This window comes from Chelmon rostratus, chromosome 19, assembly GCF_017976325.1.
Source record: "Chelmon rostratus isolate fCheRos1 chromosome 19, fCheRos1.pri, whole genome shotgun sequence".
NCBI classification, from domain to species: domain Eukaryota; kingdom Metazoa; phylum Chordata; class Actinopteri; order Chaetodontiformes; family Chaetodontidae; genus Chelmon; species Chelmon rostratus.
Genome location: NC_055676.1, coordinates 13,326,818 through 13,348,704, shown reverse-complemented (window position 1 = coordinate 13,348,704; position 21,887 = coordinate 13,326,818). Strand labels below are relative to the sequence as shown.

Here is a 21,887-nt window from a genome sequence, read left to right as displayed (position 1 = left end):
AACAAACATTGAAAGAATCTAACAGATAACTGGTTGGTTAATAGAGGCTTTTTGTGACCGCTTGAGACAGAGAAACAGTGAGGATCGGATATAGCAAGATATACATAACCACATATTTAGCCCAAGAGTAAAAATTGGATGTGATGCACACATTTCTACCTTTTGCATGAGCAAGAAAGCCTTTTCACTCCGTGCAGGAATATGTAGGGGATGATGCAGGTGTAGGAGGCCGCAATATAGCTGGCCACCTCCACCACTATCGACGAGGTGTGGATGCTGTTAGTGATGCGCAGGAGCAGATGAGTCAGCCAGCAGACCAGGAACACGCTGGCTACAGCCACCACGCTCTTGGCTGCCCTCACCTGAGAGCTCGAGCTCGGGCTGGGCTTAGCTGGCATTTGGCTGGGCTTCGAAAGGTTTGGTGGAGCTCCAGCTATGCTGTTTGTGTTTGTTTCCCCGTTGAGGGGAGGGCTGCTGGAGCTGTGGCCTGACAGCCCTCCAGTTGGACAGTGAGAAGCAGAGACGTCCGAACAAACTTGGGTTGGGGCTGCAGACTCTTTGAGGTATTTTGAGGGTCCTGGATTAGACACGGTGCTGTCTGATCTGTCATCATTTCTGCTTCCAAGATTGATTCCATTCTTAACCACCTCCTTGGTAGGGTCAGATTGATGACCCTGTATGCGTCGCTGGTTTTGGAGCAGAGTGATGACAATCTGGACAGTGGCAAATGCAATCCCAGCAGCAGGGATAGCATTAGCCAGGGTTAAATAAAAGATCTCATAGGTTTGCCTGGCAAAGGCGTTGGGAAAGACATCTATACAGTCTTCGTGGCTATCGTTTCCTCCCTCCACTGTGACAAAGAAAAAGTGCGGGATGCTGAAGACCACAGCCACCGTCCAGCTCCCAGCCAGCAGGCAGCCCACCAAGCACAGGCTGTCCAGCCGCACCGGAGCACCTCCCCGTTTCAGGGAGCCGACGAGCTTCTGGTGCCAGAAAGCGCTGATGAAGAAGGTCGTGTAGATGCTGCTGGTCTCTGAGAGGTCGGCGCAAAAGCGGAACACGCCACAGAAGGTTTCCCCCAGGAACCAACGTCCAGCGAAATCTGCCATGGTGTCGGGCAGGTCCACCAGGTAGTTGGTGATAAGGTTGGAGACAGCCAGGTTGATGAAAAGGACCTCGTTGGTGCGGATGCCAGATTTCTGCGCCAGCAGGGAGCGAAATGCCAGCCAGTTGTTTCCCAGAATCCCTGCTAGGAACATGAGCGCTCTGATGATGGATTCAATCAACTCTTCTGCGTCCATCGTTCCACAAAATCAGGTGTTTTAATCTTCAATGCCACAGCCGACCGCTCTCACCGGTTCAAAGCTTGTAATGTGGGACGCCTTGGTCCTTGGACACTTAAAGAGGAGGATAAGAAGCCCAACCCAGTCACACGGTAGAGTTCAAACAACATCTTACCATTTTGTTTTCCATCAAGGAGCTTTCATCATGTAGTCCGCTGAGATGGAGGTGTATTTTTCTCGTGATGACAGGCCCTCCCAAGGAGCTTCCCCTGACTGCAAGTGCACTACAGTAACATTATCTGACTGAAGAAAGAACAAACACAGAGCAGAATCTGAGTGTCCACTGAGCAGCTGTGGAAGTCCCTGAAGAGCCGCCAATTAAATCTCTGATCCTCTGATAAATCACAACCAAAATGTTGCTCTGTGTTGTCCTATTGCAGCTCAGTTTATGCTTTGCAGAATCTTACATAACAGACTCTGAGCGGGGCACAGACTCTTCTGTTGAAACCTTCAGATTTTCGTTAAAATTCCTGCGTGCAAACGGGATCAACCTCTGAGAGATCAACATATCTCCTCACAGCTGCACAAAGCAAACGCTCCATTATGTCTCTGTGCAGCAGCACTTGATTTTACACCCTGGTGGCAGGACAGACTGATTTTTCTCATTGATTTTTTTTTTTGCTCAAACATGATCAAACACTGCACAATGTCTGTGTGCAATTTTCTAAAAAGTGTTGTCATTCCTTCTTTATTTAGTTTTCTAATGTTAGGGCTTTTGACACCACTGTCTTTTCCTTCAGAAAATGTAATACAGTTGTAATTAAAGGCTTTATTAATGGTAAATAAGGCATTTAGCGCTTTATAAATATTGTCAATCCATCAATAAATGCTCATGGGTTTCTCACTTTCTCAAAAGTATTCCCTTACTTAAGTAAAAGTACTAATACCACACTGTCTGAATAGTGAAAGTACTTTAAATTGGCCCCAATGACTGTTATATATTAAATAATCAGATTTTGACACATGCATTTATGTAAAGGCAGGATTTTACTGTTGCTTGAGCTGGAGCTCATTTTGAACTATTTTGTATTGGACAGCAACGAGTGATTATTTTCATTATGGATTAACGTGCTGATTTTATTCTCCATTAATCGACTGATTGTAGTGGAGTAATAAGTACACTTCCCTCTGAAATGTAGCGTAGGTGTGGAAGTATAAATCGGAGAAGAAAATGCTCAGATATCACAAATTTCTTCTTAAATACAGTATATGCACTTAGTTACACCCCACCACAGGAAAAGCCAGCCAGCCTGCATGTAAAAGTTAATCATATAAAAGTTGGTAATGAGTGGATTTCACTTTGCAAGTGCTCCACTGGTCTTCCTGATAAATAAAAACCGGATAAAAAGACAAATAAATGATGCTTGCAGATGATAAACAGCAGCCACTTACACTGAGGATGGCACTATCAGCTTATAAAAAATACTTGTTTGATTACACTAACAATGAGCAGAGGTGATTTGCAATAGCATGGCAGGAATTAATCGTACATTTCATGCCGTTTTAGATTAAAAGAAAACAAGCTGCTGTCCTGCTCGCAGCGTGGGCTCTCAGGGTGGTGTAAGTGTTGTAGTGTTTCACGTGATTCGTGAGTAAAAGCTCCACCTTTGGGATAAACCGGAGGCGGCTGCTGAGCGCTGCTGCCTGCCTGCCGGCCGGGGACAGTCGGCTCGGGCTGCAGGAGCGAGCGGTGCTGCCGCCGCTGCGGGATTTCTCTTAAATCTCCATGCTCCGGCTATGATTTGACGAAGGGCTTTGTCCGTGAAAGCTGCACAAGCAGACAGGCTACTTTCGCGGTGCGTTTGCGGTCGCTTCCGTCAGTAATGAGACTCTGATGCGTGCGGAGAGGACAGGATGCCCGCCAGCGGCGCCGACTCGCTGAAGCCCGGCGCCTTCATCCCGGTGTGCACGGCCGCCTGCCTCCTGGTCGGCTCGACCTCCCTCTTCTTCGTCTTTACGTAAGTGCCATCCTTGAAACGGGAAAAAGTTGGAGACATGCACTGTCGGTTTGCGCCACTGAAAAATGCGTCCATCCATCCAGGCATCCATTGCGCTTCATCCAGCATGAATCAGACTTTCATTCACATCTGTCTACATTTTTGCATGTGGGATTGAGTTTTGAAGCTATAAAATGTTAAAAATGTTGACCACTATCTTCCTCTCTTTATTGTCACCAAGCTGAATATTGGTTTTATTAGTTTTATTCCCATTTTTTAATCTTTAGCTCATCCTCAATTTCTAAAGAAAAGTTGCTTAAATCAGCTTCTAAATGCATAAAAAGAGCACCATCTTGTTCCTCCTCTTCCTCTTCCTCACTGACTTCACTCTGCTGGCAGACCCACCAGGGGCGGCTAACATCTGACCTGGTTGGCTCACAGTGTGGGCCAGTCTGGGTGCCTGCCCGGTGCACCCTGAGGACTCACAGTAAGCACACTTTAGGGGATGAGCCACCCACAATCGAGTGGCACCAGCGTGTCATTTTGACCCACATGTGTCATGAACGTAGCCGGGGGAAGCGAAAGCCACGCTCAGCAGAAGCTTTTGAACCTCCCGGCGTGGTTCGTGTCAAGATCAGACAACCTGATCGAATGTTTTAACTCAACATTTGGTGTAAGTGTTAAAAATAGTTAATTTTAGCCTACTGGCTTGACCTACTTGTGAGGAAACGCGGAACTAGTGGGAGGCTGGAGAGACTCAAGCCAACGCTGGCACACAGGAAAAAAAATGAAACATAATATCCCATTATACCCTAGAATCCAATTTAAGTGATGGCTATAGGTTTGTCAAATGCATCTATATACTGTATTTCAAAGCCTATAGAAAAAAGCAATCAGACCAGTGTCACCCTCCTTTCAATATGAAGCCCCTCTGATATCCCCTCTTAACTTACTGAGTGAAGGCTCCCACCTCATCAGCTCTGTGCCAGTCAGCTGACCCTTGACCTCCGCAGCCATATCTGTCCCAGTTTCTCCTGTATTCTCCAGCCGTGCGCCGTTTCCACTGGAATCTGACACCAGATTGGGAGTGTGGGATTAGGATCCTCATGCCAATGCCATGTGATCCCCCATCTGGGAAAAAAAAAAATGGATTGTGGGATCTTTGAGTTTTTCGATCGGCAGATATTTACTGCAACCTCTTTGGAGCGACTCTCGCTATAAGATGTATTCATCCACTTTTTTTTCCATGCAACACTCCATTACTTTTTCCCTTTCTTTTTGTTAGTGATATTAAAATCTTATAACAGGAGACATATGAGCTTTTTGTTGGAAAACCCCAAAAAAGGCGTTTTAAGTGAAATTGTGTTTATATACCATACCAATACTTTTAAAGGCTCCAGTTTCTCTATATCGGTGTTGTCTGCACAGATGTGGTTGTAGAAATTTGCACATCATTCTACTGTATTTTTATTAGACAAATTACTTGAATGGGTTTTTAATTTGGAATCATTCCAGTCCAAAGGGACATCTCTCCACACTACAGTACAAAAATACACCACATTCCGATTCACATGTCAGCCCGACAGCTGTCTAATTGCTGCAGTCGTGAGACGCTGGGGACGTAGAGACAGGCTCGCGGGCCAGAAAAGGCAGAGAAACCCTCGATGTGCTCCATCTATGCTCCGCGAGCGAAAGGCAAATCAATGTCCCGCCGACGTGATAGATTAAAAAGAGGCTGCTTAATTGGGACTGCATCACAAAAACCAGCAAAACCGGGACACTGCAAATGATTGAGGAAGAAGTGATGAATCTGCTTCTTTTGGGACAAGGGTTGCATTCGAGCTCAGATGACCTTAAAACCTAAAAATGTTTTTGATTAACACAGCCGAGCAGAATAGAGCTTACGACCTCATGACTGCTGTGGATCAGCCTTTGTTTTTTAGGACGTCTGCAGTTTAACAAAGCCTGTATAGCCTCTAAGTACATGCAGCATTTATATCAGCATTCAGCAGGAAGTCAGAGACATTTTCTCTCCTGTTGTCGACTGCCGGCTAATATCACAGCTTTCTGATACGAGGCTTAACTTTGTTTAATATCTTGTGTATCTGCCAGCAGCTGCAGCTGGAGCAACTCCCTTCCTCCAAAAGCAGAGATAGACAGGTGCCTCGCTCTGTTCAGCCCCGCCTTGGTAACGCTGAGTCAAAGGGACGTCTCTTGTCATCTGCCATAACATCACCCTGGCCTTTACCCCGGTTACTGTGAATCATGGGAACGTAACGTGAATGCCGTCCAGCCGGGCCTTTTGTCGCTTTCTGTACCGCTGCACAATGCTTGTACCCCCAATTTTAATTCCAAACCCTGCAGTCATGTTAAATATAAAACCCTGTTCCTTTCATGTCGTAATATTCGTGCAATTATCCGTGTGTGTGCATTAGGAGTGCAATTATGCTTCCATTTCTGTTTCCGCTGCAGGTTTGGTCGAGCTAGAAAAAGACCTTTAAAACCGCGGAGCCTCTTTTGTCTTCCCTCGGCTGAAAAAAATTAATCAGTTAGCGGTTTCCTGCTTTTGTTCGTCTGGCCGTGAACTTTTGTTTGGGTTTGTGCTTAAGGTCTTGTGCATTGTTAAACTCAGGCAGGTCGCCTACGCCCAACAAAGTCCGCAGACAGCAAGAAAGACCAAGAAAAATGTCCCCTGTCCATTAAATTATGCTTCACTCTGCCTGGACTTATCTCCTGAGTAAACGGTGCTTTCAGAACACCGAAATGTATACTGAAACTGGAAAAGGCATTTTCTGAAGAAAAGTGTGCTGGCTTGTGCTGAAAATTGCAGGTGCAAACACTGAGCACAGTTTGACCTGTCATAAAATGCATATTCTTTGCATGTGAAATACTGTATTGCAGCTGTGGTTGAAGTTGAAACACTTAAAGTGAGAATATATAACGTACTCTGAATAGCTGCTACATGCTAATATATACATAGTGCATAGACAGCTGGGTAACAGTCAGTGAACTGACTCAGTGATGTTAGTTACTCATGCTAGGTAAGGCTCTGGCAGCAAAACCTCTCAATATAATAAAGTGGGCGATGGTGCATTTTATTGCTTATTAATGCAACTTTTCATTTGTATGAAGAAGAATGAGTTATTTCAGTATTCTAATCTACACTTCCTGCATATCCCTGCTCACTGATTTAAAGAGTAAATTGCTTTACTTGTATGCACAAAAAGAAAAAGTCCAGCCGCTGAAGTCATCATTTTTTTGAAGGTTTTACAAGACCGCGATCCTAAATTTGCTCTCATCTTTATTGGCTTGGAGAACAGGAGTGATAAAAACGTGGACGGCTCAGGTCACAGATCACGTTGAGCCCACGACGCCGAGAGCGCAGGCCGTGTGGAGATTTACTGTGCAGCCTGTGGGACTCAGTCCACCACCAGTTGTTTTCTGTACTGGAGGTCTGACAGATTACATGTCAGGGATGTCATTCATGTTAACCGTGACATTAATTTCACAAAAGGAGCCCCGGCTGCCAGCAGCGGTGAACCTGGCGCTTGACCGCCCGTGCGGCGTCTGCTGTGCCACTGACCCACTGCAGGGATGAGGCCAGAGTGCAGATTGCAGAGCAGCTTACTGCTCTGTGTGATTTAATACAGCTCTGCCCGGGCTGTTTCATTAGGTGGGGCTTGTCTTTGCCACGCTGCGGCGTAATGAACTGTCTCTCCCCGCGCTCCAGATGGTCTCGGACCAATGATGGAGGCTCGGCCGTCCGTGCAGAGGCGTCCACGCTGTAATCTGGTCCACAAGAAATCGGTCAGATGAAACCAGCTCTCCTTCTGTGTTTCATCTCAGCGCAATTGATGTGGAACAGGCTGTATCTGTCGTAGTAAGCCAATTTGGGGACTGTAATGACATTGATAAAGAAAGGATCTATTTATCGATCCATCTGTCTATCTGTAGAGGAAAAAGAGGAATTTTTGTGGTAATAATTTGACAGCAAACCAGAATAAATGATGAAAATCATATTGCAATAGGTGCATAACCAGCTCGGGTTGCACATCTTAATGCAGCTGATCAGCCAAGACAGTTTAAGCACATGTCGAACATGGCTGTATTTAGTAAGAGGAGCTTCCTGAATGGCAGCTTTAGGCTCCTTAATCTTTTTGCCACATATTCTCTGCTTCTTAAAGTTCTCATAATTTCATTACACTTAAATCGTTCAATTTTGCAAAGAAAATTATAATTCTTTTTCATTATTTTTCTCACCATGGGTTGCAAGAGGGGGGCCTTCAGCAGGTGTAGACTACCATTAGTAAATCAATTGGATGTATTATGTGGTGTGCAGTGTACAACATGTTGTGTGATATACGGTGAGCCTCGATGGCACGCTCTGTTTGCATCTCATGGGAGGAATACACAATGCACTAGGATGGCAGAGAGGGTCTGTAATCCAGAGTTCATAATCCAGGGATTACTGGGTTTGCAGCTGGCATGGCATCAGCAGGCGTTCCTCTCTGGGGATGGGGAGACCCCTCCCCCACTGCCTAAAACCAGCCGGGGGGTTTGGGGATTGAAGCAGCACAGGGATGAAGCCATAATTGAGGCGGATGATTCTTAATTTTGTCAGGGTTTTCACTTACACAAGACTTTGCGTTCAAGCACTCATATGTGTTCTCGGTTTACCTGCCTCCTGAGTCATAGCTGAAAATATCTTCATGGAAAGTGTTACCAGTTTGACCCAGTTTTCTGGTCCCGACACTGGTTGCACTGGTTATGCTATTTCCATTCGACAGTCCTAGAGGCTTCATGGTTATTATGTTCCTCTGCCCGTGCTGAGACCATACCAAAACCGCAACGTTTGTCTGTTCAGATAGAAAATTCCCATGCAGTACACATGTAGGTTAAACATGTGATGTTCAATCAAACACTTTTGATTTAATCCAGTGAATCTTTTCCTCTCTGTCTACCACTGTAACCTGATTACACTGCCCCTCCCTCTAATCTCACACAGTAGAGATATAATCATACTCCCATTCGTTGTAACGTCCACACACACACGCACACACACACTCTGAGTCAGTAGTGATGGTTGTCTAAGGTTTTAGTGCACACATACACACAAAGATTGTATACTGGTTAAAACATGTGTATGATGGGACACTCAGCTCAATCCTCTGATATAAAGTTATAGTTTGATGTTAATGTGTTAGTTTAGAAGCATCTACAGTTTACAGACTGAGGCCATTTTTAATCAATTTATGTGATTAAAAGCATGAAGAGTTAAATTTAACACCACCTTTCTTTTATCATTCTCTCAATTCATTCTTTTACTGGGCAACTTTAATTCTGACTATCTTATCACGGACAGTGGAAAGACAATATATGATTTTTGTTCAACAGTAATCGAAGGCTGAAACAAACAGTTATTTTCGTCATTGATTCATCTGCTGACTGCTCTCAATGAATCGATCAGATGTCTATAAATGTCAGAAAGTGTCTAAAATCCAAAGATATTCAGTTTCCAATGTTGTAAAGCAGAGAAAAACACCAGAAGCAGGAACAGGTGAATGCAAAACGATTAAGTGATGTGACAGCCTGACATGTTAAGGTGGGATCACCAGACTGTAAAACCACCACGTTTCACCAGAGTCTGTTGTCGTTTTTGCAAAATTAAGGGTTTATTCGGAATTAATGGGCAACATTCTTAATTGAGTCATTAGTCAAGGAAAAATTGCAGCTATTTGCCCGTTCAAGGTCCCCAAATGTGAGAATTTGCATCTTTTCTGCCTTATATTCATTGGAAGGTGAGTGTATTTGTCTTTTGGACAGTTTATCGGATAAAACGAGCAATTTGACAGCATCACACTGAGATTAAGAACTTGCAAAGTGTGTCTTTCACTGTTTTCTGACATTTTGTAGACTAAATTATTAATGGAAAAAATAAACAAGTTCATCTATCATGGGAATAATTGTTAGTTGCAGCCCTGCAAGTGTCCAGACCTTCATTGTGCAACACAGATACAGTAAATGTCTTTACTGCAGGGTACCCCGTCATTTAATCCCTTGTTGTGAGCACTGGTGAACACACACTAATACATGCTTATCTTTCACTGTAAACAATTACTTGTGGGATCCACTGCTCCCATCAGAATAAATGGGATGAAGATTATCCCTCAAAATCTTTGTTGTAGCCCCGATTTGTGTTAACCTCAACCTCTAAGGGATGGATACTTGCAAGGCTCAGAAGCACTGTCAAACCCTCGATTTACAACAAGCTTTGGATGAACACTCGATGACAAGTACAGTAACTGGTTCTGGTTTTTCCTTCTCCTCTGTTTGTATATTCAGATGCCCGTGGCTGGCTGTGACCATCTGCCCTGCTGTGCCACCATGCTGCGCTATCCTCTTCCTTTTTGTGCTGGCCAACTTCACCATGGCAACCTTTATGGATGCTGGTGTGCTGCCAATGGGTTCGTAATCAAAGTGATGTTATGCTTATAGTAGGGAAGATCACTTTTTTTTTCTTTTTTTAATTTGTGGAAGAGTTATTTCAGAAATCACGCATATCATTTTCCAGCAAACGAGGACGAGGACAAGGATGACGAGTTCCGCGCGCCGCTGTATAAGAACGTGGACGTGAAGGGCGTCCAAGTGCGGATGAAGTGGTGTGCCTCGTGTCATTTCTACAGACCTCCACGCTGCTCCCACTGCAGCGTGTGCGATCACTGTGTGGAGGTCAGTGCATGGACAGATTTAAAGGCGGATGAGAGGCATAGCATTGATAGTGTAGGGGAGGGTCAAAACAAACGTGGTGGGGAATTTAAATGGGGAGAATGAGTGTTAAGGGTAAAAACATAGAAGGCATGGATGGAGAGATCAGGGGAGAAAAGTGAGTGCTTGTGAGTGAGTGTAGCAGTGTGTGTGTGTGCAAGGGGGGAAGTCAATAAAGGGGATTTCTGCAGAGTGAATGATGGACAGAGTGTGATGGAGGGAGAGAGAGATCTCATTAATCAGGTTAATCCTTTTCTCAGATCCCTTGTAGTCTCAGTAGAAATGGAATTTGAAAAAGGGTTCAGACGGCCTGTATTAAACAAAGTGTATTTAGGAAGTACGGTGGATGCAAGTTTTCAAACGAGGGCTTGATTTTCAGTGCTGCAAATCATTCGATATAAACTCTGCGATGTGCGTTTTTTTTCTGGATGATTAGATTTTTTCCCCCCATAATCTCCTCTCAGGATTTTGACCACCACTGTCCCTGGGTGAACAACTGCATCGGGAGGCGGAACTACCGCTACTTCTTCCTGTTCCTGCTGTCGCTGACAGTTCACATGATCGGCGTCTTCACCTTTGGCCTCATATATGTCCTGCACCACATGGAGGAACTATGGAAGCTGCACTGCACTGTCACGTATCCTTACACGCCCTCGTGATGTGCGTCCGTGCCTTTATTTGTGTTGGTGTGTCAAACGTGACTGATACGAAGCAGTTTTCCTTAACAGTATGCACAGTCTGGTGGTGATCAGTATATCAGGGCTGTTTCTTATCCCGGTCCTGGGTCTCACTGGATTTCACCTGTACCTGGTGTCCAGAGGACGCACCACCAATGAACAAGTCAGTTTAATTTAAAAAAAGTGCAGTAAAGAAATCAGTCAAGTAGATCTTTAGCGCTTAACAATGGTGTTATTTTAATGTATTATCTGTTAAAAATAATAACACTTACACGTGATTTATTTACATCTGATTATATTTCTATTCCTTCATGATTCCACAGGTAACTGGGAAGTTTCAGGGAGGAGTCAATCCTTTCACACGAGGTTGTTGCAACAACCTGGAGTATCTGGTTTGCAGTCCCATCTCTCCAAAGTAAGAGCCATTTGCTTAATCTTCCTCTTTTCAGGAAGCCTTGCGACTCACTGACTGACGTCCCGTTTGTCATGTGACACCAGGTACACAGCGAGACCCTACAAGAAAACAGTGATCCATGTTCAGCCTCCGTTCCTGAGGCCGGAGATCGACAGGCAGATGCCAGTGAAAGTCAGAGACAACGGGATCCAGAGTCAGGATCTTCAGAATAAAGTATGAAATGTGCAAATTAGACACCAAATTCAAATCACACACAGACAAATATTCTCTCACGCACCCTCTAAGGATTGTAACCTCAGTTGTCAAGGGATTAAATCTCTCATATTATTTTTTCTCCTGCCAGCGAACCTCAGCCGGAGCTGTCGAGCTGTCAGACATCAAACAACTGAAAACTCCACCGCCGCTGCCACCAAAGCCAGACCACAGCCTGCTGAGGAGCCAACTATCTGACATAGATGGTACTGTGGGATGACACTTTTACATGCTTTTATAGTGACGAAGATACCAAAACATTCAGGACACATCCAGGTTTATAAGTTTTGCAGAGCTAATTAAAGGATGCATCTGATGAAATTCTATATTGTTCTTATTTTGAACAAATTCCAAGAAAATACCGAAACCAACAATGAAGTGATCGGGCAAACTTTGCCGCAGAGCTCCATCTTTGTCCAAAAACTATTTAAAACTCACTGAATCAATCAATGCTCCTTCATTAGCATGAATAAGGGCACTGCAGTTTATGATTCCCTGGTGCTGTAATTGCATACTGGCTAATGCACCGAATCTGTATCAATCCACGGCAGAATGTAGTCCCCAACAAATGCACAATTTCCTTCTACTTGGGTAATGTTCGCTAAAAACTACAGAGGCCACCGTTTTTTAGAAAATGATTTAAAATGTAAAATATATCTTCAGTAGGAACCAATGGGCTTGAGGCTGACTGCCACAGACAGGCTGGGGAAGTTGTAAAGTACTGAGGGGCTAATTCAGTGTTGGTTTTGGTCTTTTCATGAAATTTGTTGGTAATAATAAAAATGTAGAATATAGCCAGCCTTGATCATTAAGCATGTATCACTTTTCTTTCTTGGTGTCATTGCTGAGCCGTTGTTTTTCAGTATGATTGATTCCTATATTCTATAATTAATCGCCAAGTGTTTTCTTTTGCAGAGATGGTACATCATACTAAATCCATCATTCCTGTATCCATTCCCACCGTGCCGCAGCTGCGCCCCGTGCTGGAAGCCATATCCAGAGGATCGTCACCCATTCCTCCAGAACAGGTGCTTTTCAGTCTGATATTGATTTGTTATATTCTAGGAGTGTGATCCTTAGTATCCAAGTCCTGGATTTGGTCCTTGTCTGACTGACATTGCTGTCTGGTTTTTGTTGTGTTGTTTAGTTGCTGAAGACGTCAGAGCAGCAAGGGAACAACAAAGGTCCTGACCTCCGCTCTGATTCTAAAGAAAGCCCTGCGAGAGGCAGTCAGCAGGCCAGCCTGCCTGTCCAGACCAACAGCATCTCCAGCTCACTGCAGCTCAACTCTCTGACACTCAACTCCCGCTCTCTCACCCTCAAACACAGCAATCGCCACGGCAGCAAATCCCAGCTACCCTCCGTGCATGGTGATGGTTTGGGAACCAATCCCCCACTGGGCATCATCGCCTCCTCCGGCCTGCTGGCCAACCACAGCAGCAGCCTCTCCTACGATAACCTCATCAAACCTGCAGACCCTCAGTTCCTGGCTCAGAGAGGGGCTCCTCCAGTTGGGTACCACCCTCACTTTATGGCTCTGGCCACAGATGGGACTGTGGTTCAGCGTCCCTCTCCTCATGCCTACAGCCCTGTGTTTATGGGCGTTGCCAGACAGTCTCCTCAACCTCGAGATCCCTCACCTTCTTTGCAGGGCTTCGCCTCTAGGGATCCCTCGCCTTCCTTCCAAGGTTTCATCCAAAGAGACCCTTCTCCGGCTTTTCAAGGGCTGATGCCAAGAGACCTTGCGTCCCAAAGCGTGACATCACGAGACCTCACCCCTCCAGGTCTGACGATGCGAGATATGACCTCTCAAAGTCTCCGAGACAGCCTCCGCGATCTCGGTCCACAGGGCTTGACACCTCAGAAATCTGCCGCCATGCGCTATGACAACTTTTCAAAAACCCTCATGGCATCTATCCACGAGAGACGGGAGATGGAGGAGAGGGACAGGATGCTGCGTCTCCAAGCCAGATCCCAGGCCCTCTATGGCCCAGATATGGGGATCTATGACATCCCCAGCAGGAGGAGTCTACCCCCGGACAACATCAGACCACCAGGCTCACGTGGCCCGACCCCCCCGGCCTACGGCTCCAGGGAGTTTCTGATGAGCACAGGCATCCTCGGTTATAGCATGAGGACCTCGCCTCTCTCCAGCTCCTCCACGTCGTCGCTAACTCGAGGCCCGAAAACATCCAGCTCTCCTCTGCAGAGCAGCAGCAGCAGCAGCCTCCAAAGCAAGGGCAGGTCTTCCTCTCCGGCTTACTGCACTCCTGACAGACAGACTCAACCCCTCCCGTCCTCTACATCCACTCTGCCCCGTTTAGCGTCCTCCTCCACCTCCTCTGCGCCCTTGTATGCCTCCTATGCCACCGCGAAAAGATCCTCGCTCACGTACTCCTCTGAGGGGAAGGACTCAGTCACCCTGGGAGCCCTGAAATGAAAAAAAAAGAAACATACTCTATGTTTCTGATGGTGTGAATGAATCATCTATGCAGTGTTAGACTCAGTCTTCACAGCTCCAAAATACTTTGTAAATAAGAGGCCATTTGGGACTCTCCTGTGTGGGAGGGTGTGTGAGAAACAAATACACAGTGCAGAATAAACTTAGAAATATTCTTGCAAAGTCATGTAAGTTTTACCAAATCCGAACAAACGGTGAATCTCAGGATAGTTGTGCCTCCTCTCAGAAGCAGAGCGAGCTCTACAAACTCAGCAGAAGCTGCAGGGCTTTGTGAGGAATACAGATTAACTTATTATCTGTTTGTATGTGTTTTGATATTGCTTTTTGTGGAACAATGTAACACTGTATCATCTAATTTGTCTCCCGCTGCAAAATTCCCAATTTAATAGAATTTTGTAGTTGTTTATATGAATAAACTTATTTTGTAATTTTCATTTTTCTGTTTTTACGCTATTTTCTTGTGTGAGTGGCTGTCGAAGGAAGGAACCTGCACAGGCTGAATGAAACTGGCATATTTGAAGCACCTGTCGCTCTAAGAAGCAAAAGGAAAGTAGCATTTTATGGTTTGGTTATCAATCTTGCTTCAAAGATATACTTTTCTTTCTAAATCACCAGATAATTTTAGCTCATAAATCAACAGAATGACAGGCTTTATGGAGATAAAGCCAAAATGCACTCTGACAAGTTCATTCATTTCCTATTTAAAACAGCTATAAAGCATAAGTGCATACATTTGTACAGCAGTGATGATAGTACTGCTGGAAAAATGAAATGACATGCAGTGGAGAGTTAAATGAAATATAACACTGTGGTGGAATGATTTACAGCCTCTGCAACCACAGTTTCTGCAGTGGATTTGTGTGTGGCGCCCTCTAGTGAACAGTTCCAGAAGGTGGCATGAATTAGTTGGGCAGTCAGATCCACTAGATGATTTTTTTGCTTGTAAAATGCCAGAAAGCAGCATGTTGTTGATGTGAAAAGACCAGAGGAGGCTCTGTGATGTGCTCCATATTCCAAAAGGTCCATTATAGCGATTTATTATCACTGCAGGTAGTTCACATTAAAAATCTGAAAAATGAAGAATAATATATAGACTTCACAATACAGGAATCTTGTTCTACCTGTTTTATTTGGAGAAAAAAAAGTAAGAAGAGGATTTTTAATGTTTAAGAGGGTCAGATGAGGAATCCAGTGATAAATTTTGCATTTTATCCTTTCAGGCAGCTTGAAAAGTCTGCTCTTCTGTTTGGCCTTCAGTCTTAAGATGGGCTCGTAAGACTCTCAGAGTCTTTGTGACTGGAGTATTTCTAATAACAGGGACTTTTATTACCTTGAGCCATGATCAACAATCACACATTTTTGTTTAGGCAATAAATGACAAGGCTTGACACTTTGAGGTTGGAGCTTTTCATGTGAGTTATTGTTGCACTTGACCTTATAGCAGGTGGCCGTGCAGATATGACAACAAGAAAGCTTGAAAGCCCGGACTGATTTAAACCGTTGGCAGGAATTTACAGCGCAGCCGAAAGACTGACAGATCTCTCACCAGACCGGTAAATTCAGCGGGATGTGAAAACGACTCACTCGTACCGGCTTAGTTAAAGTCCTGACAACAAGAAAAGATGTGGAGCATGAACAAAAAAAAAGAGCCTCTCAGTTCGAGTGCCAGAGAGCAACAAGTAAAGTGTAAACAACATTGTTCAGTAGTCTTTGGAGGGTTTTTTTCTTGCCAAAAATTGTCTTAACAAGATTGCACATTATATTACACAGGCCTTTCACTCCAGAGATCGTGTAAACGTCAGCAAGGAATTCAACGGAGAGAGATGAGGACAATATCAGGGTCCTTCAAAGCGTCTCTGGAAACCAAGAGGGACAAAACAAGCTGCAGTCCATATGAGTCATTGCCATCCTCTCCTCAAGTATCTGTGAACTAGAGCTCAACAAACTTCTGAAAAATGTTCTATTTTAAGCCTATTATCTCCCAGCCCTCCGTCCACAATAAAACCGTGTTTTTCTTCTCCCCCTTCTCACTGGTTTCCCAAAACGGTCGTCGGAGTGGATACATGTTAAAATGCTGGATTAGAGCTCTTGCCAAGCCTTTGCAGAACAGTGACGATATACACAGACGAAGACGAAGGGATTTAGCTGGTTTTTGGTGTGTTCAGGTGTTGCATTGTGGGCAGAGAATATGACCAGGAGACATCGGGGGCTCATAAGACTTTAGCCATAAATTAAAGACATGCAAATAGAAGTACAAAAAAAGAAAAACAGCTGTACCACTGAAAACAAAAAGCAAAACGAGAAAATCAGTGGTACAAAAAAAGCATCGCTGTAATCACCCCTTTGGCTCCTGCTCCAGTTGGGAAAGTACTGATGATTTTCCTTTTGGTCAAAATGTGCATAATAAACAGTGAGAAGCAAATCACAGTCCTGGTTTTGTTACTTTTACTCTCCTGTAACGTTGAAGTGAGTCGCTGATTGTCTTGGGGAGGTGACGGTGCTCTTTGACAGGGACACACATTCAAACCGCCACGATTCTGTGCTCACATCCACATTTTTTGACGACTGCTCGGCCCGTTTGCTAACAAATCTCGCCCAAGCTAATATTGGAGAAATGACTCCATGTCAGGATAAACATCTGCTTTTTCTCCTGATGTTTTTCCTCCCTCGCTCTCTTCTCTGTTGTTTTTCTGCTGTTTTGCTCCCCCCTCCTCCTCACCCATCCTAGTTTCTGTAGCCGGGGGTAAAATGGTAATGACGGTAATGACAAGGCTGCTGTGCAAAGAGGGATTGCAAGTCGTTGACTTAGAGGAGTGGATCAAAAGTATTTTATGCAGACTGTGGTGTCTGAGAAGCTCTCCATCTTACATCATGCTATTTTTACAATGTGTCTCCATAACAAATATATCTTATTAGAGACTCTGCATGTGTCTGAAATATATCTCAAGCTGAAAGTATGACAGCATGGCAGTGCTGATCTAGAAAACACAAAATATTTAGTAGTTTTGCATCGTGAACATGAAACATTTGACTTTTTGCAGTCAAAAATAATGTTTTTGTTGCTATTAAAGGGAAGAAAAAAAAAGTTCTGTAGGGCAACATCAGAAATGCTCCTTTTCATCTGGCTGGAGGGGTGTGTCTGTGTCTGTCTTTGATTGACAGCGGCTGGCAGGCTGAGCACCAAACTCAGCTCAGGCTTACAAGTTACGGGCAGGCGGTGCTTTGTTGGCTGTGGTTACTCAAGATCACCATGCTAACTGGAGTGAAATTTACAGCTGTGAGACAGATCAAGTTGGTCTTTTAAGTGCTAAATTCCTCTCTTGGACGATGCTTTCTTCCTGTGATGGATGGATGGTAACATAAAAATAGACGGGAGCAGTAATTAACTCTTTCTCAGCTTGAAAAAATGTGAACCTGGGCAAGTAAACTAAAACTATCAGCATGGCTACCAATAGAGGTACAATTAGTTAATTTGGGTGAACTTACCCTTTAAACACACCTGTAACATTAAACAGAGGCAAAATTCTTATAAAACTGCTCCAGTCCTCAGTCTAGACCTTGAGGGGTTGTGACCTCATGAATTAAAACAACAACGATAACAGCAACTTGATAACCAGTGATTACTGTCAGGAGCTGAGTCACATTCAGCTTATTCTGCCACTGGATCGGAAATTGCTCTGCGTTGCCATGGTTCTTCTTGCATCTCGATGCATGATATTATGACAAACACAGCAATGGGGAAAAAAAAGAGAACAAACAGTCGTGAGGCTCCGTCTGAGGAATATGGACTCGTGATAACCTCTTGACATGAGTTCATCTCATTCCCATTGATCCCCAAGTCACCTGAATCTTTTATGATACTTCTAGAGATGCTGCAAACTGACCTACATTTAAGCCGCTGACTCTCTCTCTGTAGCGGCGGGTGTCTCTCTGTCTCTCTCTCTCTGTCTCTCTCTCAGCCTCTTTCTCTCAGCTCATTGATATGCCTGATCATCAGAGGCATCGCTGAACTGGCTGATTGTCATTTTCAGCTGCAGTGGCACTGATGCATTTCATTTCCTCTCCAGGCTCTCTGTTGGTGTGATTAAGCACTTGCTGCAGTGACACTTGACAGAGAGGAGTTGGACTGTTTCCCCATCGGAGGGGAAGGGTGCATATATGATATTATGATATTTACATTGTTTATCAAATCAAGGGGAAGGAATGTATTGCAGCGCTGCTTCAGGAGAAGTTGTCTTCGGTATGGGTGATCCTGTCTGGCAGCTATTGCTGTTCCTATAGCTCACCAAGGGGGTGCAGCAGCCAGTCGATGTGAAAGTCAGGACATCAGGTGTTGCGCTGTCATTTATAGTCTGACGGCAAACTCTCAATCTGACTGGATCCTCTCCAGAAGCAGCAGAATTTACACAGATCTCAACTTCACTTTCTGCACTTAGCTGAAATTTTAAAATTCTTTGAGTATTTGAGTATTAAAATGAAAGGTGACCTTTCTCCTCTGGAGCAGAGTGGGTGACCGTTTCTGCTGTTTCCAGCGTTATCATGCGCTCCGTGTGTCAGCGGCCGTCTGAATTACGAGCGGCATTCAATGCGCTGCTGGCAACCATTTCCTGCTTTTTTTGTAAACTCTTCATAGGTGTTTTGTATGTGTGTTAAATTGAATTAGCCTCAGCTGCACATGCCAGCCTGAACAGAGCAGAGGTGGGCAGTGCGGGGGTTTAATTAGGACAAAAATCTGCACTGACTGTGCCTCTGTGTGGCAGAGTCCACAGGAAATGGACGTGAAATACCCTGCTGAGCCACAAAGACTGTGTGGGCATTTCATTGCAATTAATACAGCTCTACAAACACTATAATGTAATACGTCTTTTTCTATTTGGGTTTCAGGCGACAGATCCGGTGTATTACACTGCACTGTACCCCATCTGCTCATCCCAGTGTGTATAGATAATAGGCGGCAATAATTACGTTCATCTCTGTCACACGGTAGAGGCAATTCACTATCCACTTACTGTGGTGATGACAAAGAGCTTCATCGTCTGTGCAGGTGAAACAAAACAGCATTTACACATAATACTGAGGCGCGTGGTTGCAGAAACGTGTGCATAATGTCCTCTTTCAAATTCATCAATACACTCAGCAGAACAGGATTTATTGCTGATGTTTACATGCAGGAGATTGTTTCCTGTGTGTGTGTGTGCGGGTGTATGTGTGTGTGTGTGTGTGTGAGAGAGAGAGAGAATGAATGGTGTTAGGTCAGACAACAGGAGCAGAGAATAAATGGCAGAATGTAGAATAGTGACAAAATAAAAACATTTTCTGGTACGATGGGAGTCGGGATAGGAACATAAAGTTCTGCGAGCTGGAGTTGAAACATGTAAATCCCAACAGAGAGTCCTTGGCGGCTTGGCGTGGAGGGTATTTGTTGCTGTGAATTCCTTTAAGGCATTTTCCTTTTTTTATAAGTAAGCAAACAGATAGTGAACACAGAAGAACGCTGTGAAATATGGGCAGTGGGAGAGCGAGAGAGAGATAGAGGGTGATAACATTCAAAAAGGGTCTGCAGCCCAGGATGTTGCAAGCATATGAATACAAAATGCACAACATGCACCGACTGCAAAGCTTCCCAACTTGCTGCTTTTGGTTCGTTGGTTCAACTGTGCTCATCTTCAGCTTAGGACCAGGCTGATAACACATGGAGCTTTCCATGCTGGACTTATGTATACCCTGGCTGACCTTGTCACGCTTCCTGCAAAGAACCCATAAGTGGTCTTCTGAAAGGTGGAAAACGTTTCACGGACATGTGAGTCACACATGATGTCGTCAGCGAGTAAAGCACATTCGTTTGATGCGCGCCAACTCTGTCCTCCCTGTTATTTGTTGCATTTCCGCAGTAAAGACAGTTTCTTTGCGCATTCAGGTGCATGGAGACAAATGAAGCAATAACCTACAATTTCCTCAAGAAAGCCTTTGCAGTCACAAGTCAAGGAGAGAGCAAGATAAAGGAGGGGGAGAGAGCAACGGAAAGGCTGCGGAAGAATACAAACAGGTACACTCATGTCCCCCAACTGCAACTTTTCATTACATCTACAGGAGCTATTAATACAGTGCACATCCGGCCTGCTCTATATCTTCTGCAAGTGTCACACAAATGTAAGGCATGAAAATGTCTGCAGGTCCTTGAGGTTCTGGACAGGTTGAGGGCAGCTTAAACCCTTAGAGAGTAAAGTAAGCCTAGTGAACATAAAGCCTGTGATGACTCCTTTCCGTCCTGGTAAGCAGAGTTCCAACCTCCAGTGGAGACTATACTGTTTGATGAGAATGGAAATCATGTGGCTGTTACTCCTTTCAGCAGATCTGTATGTAGTTTAAGAAATATGTCAGATTCTGCAATGGATGCATGAGCAAATCTCACCTGAAATAAAACGAGGGGGAGGGTGGGGTCATTGAGAAGGCTGAAGTAACTGAATTCAAGCCCATAAATGAACACAGGATATATGTACAGTAAACAAACAGTAGTCTGAGTCTGTTACTGCGGGCTCACGCTAATGCCTAGAAGTTAAAAGCGATTCAGTGAAAATGACTAAACCTGCAGGCAAGACGCGCCGACAGACTGGAAGACGTGCGCGCATCAAGTGGAAACAGACTCTTTGTGTAACAGCAGCTCCCGCTCGTCGTTCCAGTAATGAAGCAATCTCTCTATTCTGCCCGCAGAGATGATGCAGAAAGAAGTCCTTGAAGAAAAAGTTGAGGTTTAGGCTTGTGTAACGTGTGCGCACATTGCAAAAGAGGAGCACGCGTGTGAGGTTGTATCAGGTAAAGTTTAACAGGCTCATAGTGAATGAAGCCTTAACTCTGGCTCGTAGATCTATACGGCTCATATTTTCTAACATTAAGCGTAGTAAACTAAATCCAGTCAATAAATCCAGTATAATACATTTTAAGTGTAGAAAGGTTTCATCCATCATGGTGTCGTTCACCGCTGTCTCACACTGACTCCCAATCACCTGTGTGGGTTTCTGTCTAATTTTCAACCTCACTTCTTGTTTGTGTTGATGGAGAGAGAGAGAGAGCACGTTCTGATATTAAAACTGGCACGCCACCGTTCAACAGTGTGGAATCACCTGTTATATCGATGTTTTCCCTCTTTCCTTCGCTGTTGCACGACAGGAGAGATTACTGTTGGAACCGCACCCTTTGATTCTGAATCTATTTTCCAGTTCGGAAAAGCACGAGTGACCTGAGATCATTATTGAACCAAAGCATGAAAAGCATGAGGTCAGTTTTTATGAATTGCTAAGAGTGTACATGTGCTCATCAAAACAGCAAATGATGAATGGTTTCATGTACTTCCGTAGATACGAGCAGCGGGTTAACCACTGCTCTGACACTCTGGGCTTTATTTTAGACATATAATGGACCATTTCACCTTGTCTGTCAGTCCATTTTATTACCATGGAATTTTGTACAGACATTCGTGGCCCCCAGATGATGAATCCTTATGACTGCTGACGGTTTGGTTTTTAGTGAAATATGTTGACAGGTCATGCATGGATTGCTGTAAATTTGCTACAGATATTCATGGTTCCCAGAGGAATGACATTTGAATGGCTTTAAAGATACCCTAACTTTCCTCTAGTGCCACCATGAGGTCAAAAGATCATATTTCTTAAAATAACTTTGGCATGTGACCAAACTCCTGCAAAACTAGTAACATCAGCCTCAGCTGTACTTTGCGTTTAGCTCTAATTAGCAAATTTTAGCATGCCTATAGGCTAAAGGTAAAGATGGTGGTAACCATAATGAACATTATGCTGACATTAGCTCAAAGCACCGCTGTGCAGACTCTTTGTCTTGTTAACAAGGTGTGTCACAGAGGAACATCCACACAAGATTTAGCAGCAAGAGTACAGAGCAGAGACTCGGATGCTTTTTAGACATTCATTCTTCTCCTATTGAAAAGTGTCCTCTGCTAGCTGGTTAATAATAATGCTTTTATTTGTTATCATGTTGCTGTTTTAAATATATTTATAAAGAGTT

The 21,887-nt window shown here is 44.3% G+C and overlaps 2 protein-coding genes across 2 annotated transcripts; one reads left to right on the top strand and one right to left on the bottom strand.

Moving 5' to 3' along the window:
- Positions 1 to 155: 155 nt before the first annotated feature.
- On the bottom strand, positions 156 to 1,301 carry LOC121623369 (rhodopsin). Its single transcript, XM_041960636.1, has one exon. The coding sequence runs from the start codon at positions 1,299 to 1,301 to the stop codon at positions 156 to 158; it is 1,146 nt and encodes a 381-aa protein (XP_041816570.1).
- A 1,896-nt stretch (positions 1,302 to 3,197) lies between these two features.
- On the top strand, positions 3,198 to 14,210 carry zdhhc8a (zinc finger DHHC-type palmitoyltransferase 8a). The gene is made up of 10 exons (XM_041960536.1): positions 3,198 to 3,301; positions 9,623 to 9,744; positions 9,852 to 10,009; positions 10,510 to 10,682; positions 10,783 to 10,885; positions 11,046 to 11,137; positions 11,221 to 11,350; positions 11,481 to 11,595; positions 12,305 to 12,417; positions 12,537 to 14,210. Exons 1-10 carry the CDS (start codon positions 3,198 to 3,200, stop codon positions 13,827 to 13,829), a joined length of 2,403 nt encoding a protein of 800 aa, XP_041816470.1. The 3' UTR covers positions 13,830 to 14,210.
- The last annotated feature ends 7,677 nt before the right edge of the window (positions 14,211 to 21,887 follow it).

Excerpts from the sequence above, each read along its gene's own strand:
- LOC121623369 (XM_041960636.1), bottom strand. The coding sequence starts at position 1,301 with ATGGACGCAGAAGAGTTGATTGAATCCATCATCAGAGCGCTCATGTTC.
- zdhhc8a (XM_041960536.1), top strand. The coding sequence starts at position 3,198 with ATGCCCGCCAGCGGCGCCGACTCGCTGAAGCCCGGCGCCTTCATCCCG. Across the intron at positions 10,010-10,509 it reads TGTGCGATCACTGTGTGGAG|GATTTTGACCACCACTGTCC; the intron begins GTCAGTGCATGG and ends ATCTCCTCTCAG. Across the intron at positions 11,138-11,220 it reads TGCAGTCCCATCTCTCCAAA|GTACACAGCGAGACCCTACA; the intron begins GTAAGAGCCATT and ends ATGTGACACCAG.